Source organism: Octodon degus, unplaced genomic scaffold, assembly GCF_000260255.1.
Source record: "Octodon degus isolate 3935 unplaced genomic scaffold, OctDeg1.0 scaffold00039, whole genome shotgun sequence".
Classification (NCBI taxonomy): Eukaryota; Metazoa; Chordata; class Mammalia; order Rodentia; family Octodontidae; genus Octodon; species Octodon degus.
In genome coordinates, this window is record NW_004524615.1 from 3,069,282 (window position 1) to 3,072,672 (window position 3,391).

At 52.0% G+C, this 3,391-nt stretch overlaps 1 protein-coding gene and 1 pseudogene across 1 annotated transcript in view; both read right to left on the bottom strand.

Moving 5' to 3' along the window:
• The window catches only part of Myo16 (myosin XVI), a 416,963-nt gene that overhangs the window by 141,951 nt on the left and 271,621 nt on the right, over window positions 1-3,391 (bottom strand). Inside the window, exon 22 of the mRNA XM_023715200.1 lies at window positions 600-752. Within this exon, the coding sequence (XP_023570968.1) occupies window positions 600-752 (153 nt within the window). The remainder of the gene's footprint in view (window positions 1-599; window positions 753-3,391) is intronic.
• Window positions 1,657-2,649, bottom strand: LOC111816756 (annotated as a pseudogene).

Genomic DNA, 3,391 nt, shown 5'->3' on the forward strand with positions numbered 1-3,391 from the left:
ACACAGACACACACACGCACACACACAGAGAGAGAAACTGCTGTTTGTCTGAAAGATTTGTGTGTGTAGGTAGTGATTCCTGTATCAAAGCTTTTTCACTATAAGTAAAACAATAAAGAGAAGTATCAACACCTGCAGACACCCCAAGCCACTTAAATTTAATCAAATATTATATATGTATATACTTTGCTTACAAAATATAGATTTTAGACACTGGAGATAAGCAAAAAATATTCTATTGAATTGGTTTCATAATATCACTCATCAAGATTATTTTATAAAGCATAAAGTTTGCTCAGTGGTCTTGTGTAATTGCCAAAAAAGAGTATTAATCATAGCAAGTGAAAAATGGTGACAAGTTTTACACCGAAGTGTTCTTATGCTTGTCCTCCTTTCAATGAATTGGTTATTCCTCCAATTTCCCTTTAGGAGAAGGTAACTTCTGCCCCTCACTGGATTCTGAAATGTTACAGAGTCACTGCAGACCTTTACATATACAGCTATCTCAAAAACAGAACCTTTAGAAAGAAAATTCTTTGTCTCCGGTACATTTCAAGTGCATGTACTCTATTAAGTATCTAATTATATTATATGAATACCTGGAAAAAGAAATCCAAAACTCCAGCCTGGTTACCAGGAGAATATGCCGTTTCCATGGCAACCCCCTCCTGTACACATTCTGTTTGTTCTTGCAGGAAAAGCACGTCATTGATATAGTGGTGCACCCGCTCGTTGGTCATGTTGACACAGAGCTGTTGTGGGCGAGAAGAAAACAACAGTGTGAGACGCAGTACAGCGCAGCCCACGGAGCAGCAGGCACCGGCCGGCTCAGGACCGACCCAGGAGGGCGGCGACCCACTCGGGAAGTGGGCTCCGCACTCTGCCGTGGCTGCATACATCCTACGCACACGGGTTTTCCTGGAAACAACGAAGGTGGGGAGACGGCACAGAAACCACGGATTCGTCCGGACAATCCACTACACGTCTGTTTCCTCTTTCCACACTGAACGGACCCCATGTTACCAGGAAAGCCTTAAATTCTTTTCTTTTTTTTAAGGGCTAGGTGCTGTTTAGTGACTGTGCAGTCTTCCCCTGATTGATTCCGTGGGGCCCTGGCGCAGCCCCAGGAGCAGCAGAACGCAGGATGCAGGTCTTGGGCCGGCCCGGTTCCTTCAAGCTGGGATTCCTTCAGGCGCTGGGGCCGAAGTCTCCAGCAGGTCGTGTCTGGGTTGCGGCTCCTCTCGCCTCACTATCTAGGTCCGTCCTGGTTCTAGGACCCGGGGGACAGCGAGGCGAGGCCCACTCACCTCCGCAGGGGCAGATGTCAGCATATCTGCAGGCGTTACGGGGAACTACCGCCTTCCACTGGTCCTTGAATCTTCAGTAAAGGACAAGGAGGCGGCGCCGGCCTCCTGGGAAGGCCAGCAGCGCCCCCTCATTCCTTGCCACACCGCCCCCCCCTTTGTCCTGTCCACTGCCAGTGCCCAGGCCCGGGCGCCCTCAGGCCGGAGCCGCTCTTTGGAGCCATGTGACAACTTCTGGAAGGGAAGTGGATAAAAAATAGATGGGCATGGGAAGAACGAAAGAGTTTCATGGAGAATCGGAGGGCGGAAGTGATCTTGCCTTTATTTCTGTCACTAGCTCAATCACGAAACGTCACAGCGATCCATTTCCGCGGTGAGACATAAGAAGGCACCGCGCTTGCGTGCATTCCGGGAGCAGCCGGCTGAGGGGCGCAGGGCGGGCTCGCTGCGGCAGCTGCAGGAGCACCGGCTGCCCAGGCAGCGGGTGATGTTGCACGACCGAGCGCGACAGCTGGTGTGCAACGTCCGTGGTGGCTTCCAGCTCCGCAGCTCCATCAGGCCGTCGCCCGCGGGGGCCCGTGGGCTGGGAATCAGCTCGGCTGCCTCGGAGTCGCCCTCTGAGGAGACGACGGCCGCCTTCTGCAGCTCGGCCTTTCCCACCACGAGTCTGGCCCTCTCCGCTTCCTACCGAGCCACCCATTTGGTTTCCACGGCTTCTGTGACCTCCTTCCCGAAGATCAGATGCATCGTGTCCAGAATCAGGAGGAAGGTGGCTGCTTGCTCTGTGAGGTCATTGCCCACCTGCCTGGAGACCAGCTCTCTCGGGGTGAGCAGCTCCCTGGTGCGGCCGGCGCCGCCTCCTTGTCCTTTACTGAAGATTCAAGGACCAGTGGAAGGCGGTAGTTCCCATGGACCTGCGGGTCTCACCTGCGCTTGTCCTCATCTTTGCCGACACTGGTGAAGATGCCTGCGGCTGGCTGGCGGCGGGCGGGAAAAGAATGCGCAGGGTGACGCCGACGTTCTGCGAATCTTTGCCGCCAGTGGTGACCGGGCGGCACGTTACATGGTGAGAGGGGCAGTCACATCATTAGTTTCCGTACATACGGGATGAGAAAGTGAGTGCCTCCCTACCACGATGTCCTGCACTCCACGGAATCGGTCAAAGGATGAAGGCTCTGTGCCCAGTGTCCACATTGTATAAGGCAGAGCTCACCACACCTCCTGCGACAGCTAAGGCCAGGCCAAACTTGCCCATAGATTCAAAGTATTTTTTGTAAGATTTGGGTCTTTTGTAGGATTTAGTTCTTGAGTAAGCTGTGTTAGGGTCTGGCAGGAAATAGAGCATTCAAGGGGGAAATGAACAGTTTAATTGTTCAATTCAAATTTCTGCAGCCATGCGTACTTCCACTGACCCCACTCATGCCCGCTTCTGTTCTCCACATGAATTCCCCAGCAAGCCTATTGTCAGACTTCAATTCTTATATTAAAAAAGCAAAAACAACAACAAAAAGTTGTGGCCAGCTCAGCCTACCCTGGGGGTGGGGCTGGCGCAGCATGTGGTGCCAGGATCCAACAGTGGTCCCCGAACGCTTGCCTAAGCAGGTGCTTTAGACCGCTGAGCTACCTCACCGGCCCCAGCAAAATTTTCTTTATATTAGAATATTTTATAAGTTAAGCATCTAAATTCTAACCCAAGTGAAATTGTGCTTACCTTCTAAGCTCCTTCCCACTTTCCGCTCCTACCAGACATCTCAAGCTGCTTCTACTTCTCTCGACTTTTCCTGCTTTCTCCTACAACCTTCTGCACCCTTCATCCCCACAGCACCACCGAAATCACTTGGCTGGAAGTCACTGGGGGTGTGTATCTCTTACTTCACTACTTAATCCTCAGTGTTCATTTCTTCATGACCACGTCCTCTGCCTGGCAAAATCTGGGCTTTCCCACTGCTTTCATGGAAAGGGTTCCATCCCTCTGGTCACTGCTCCTTTGTATACTCTCCTGACTCCTCTTCCACTCCTCCCTCCTCCCACTGCAGCATTTGGGGCTCATCCTGTGGACCTCCTCTCTACCTACAGCCACTTCCCAG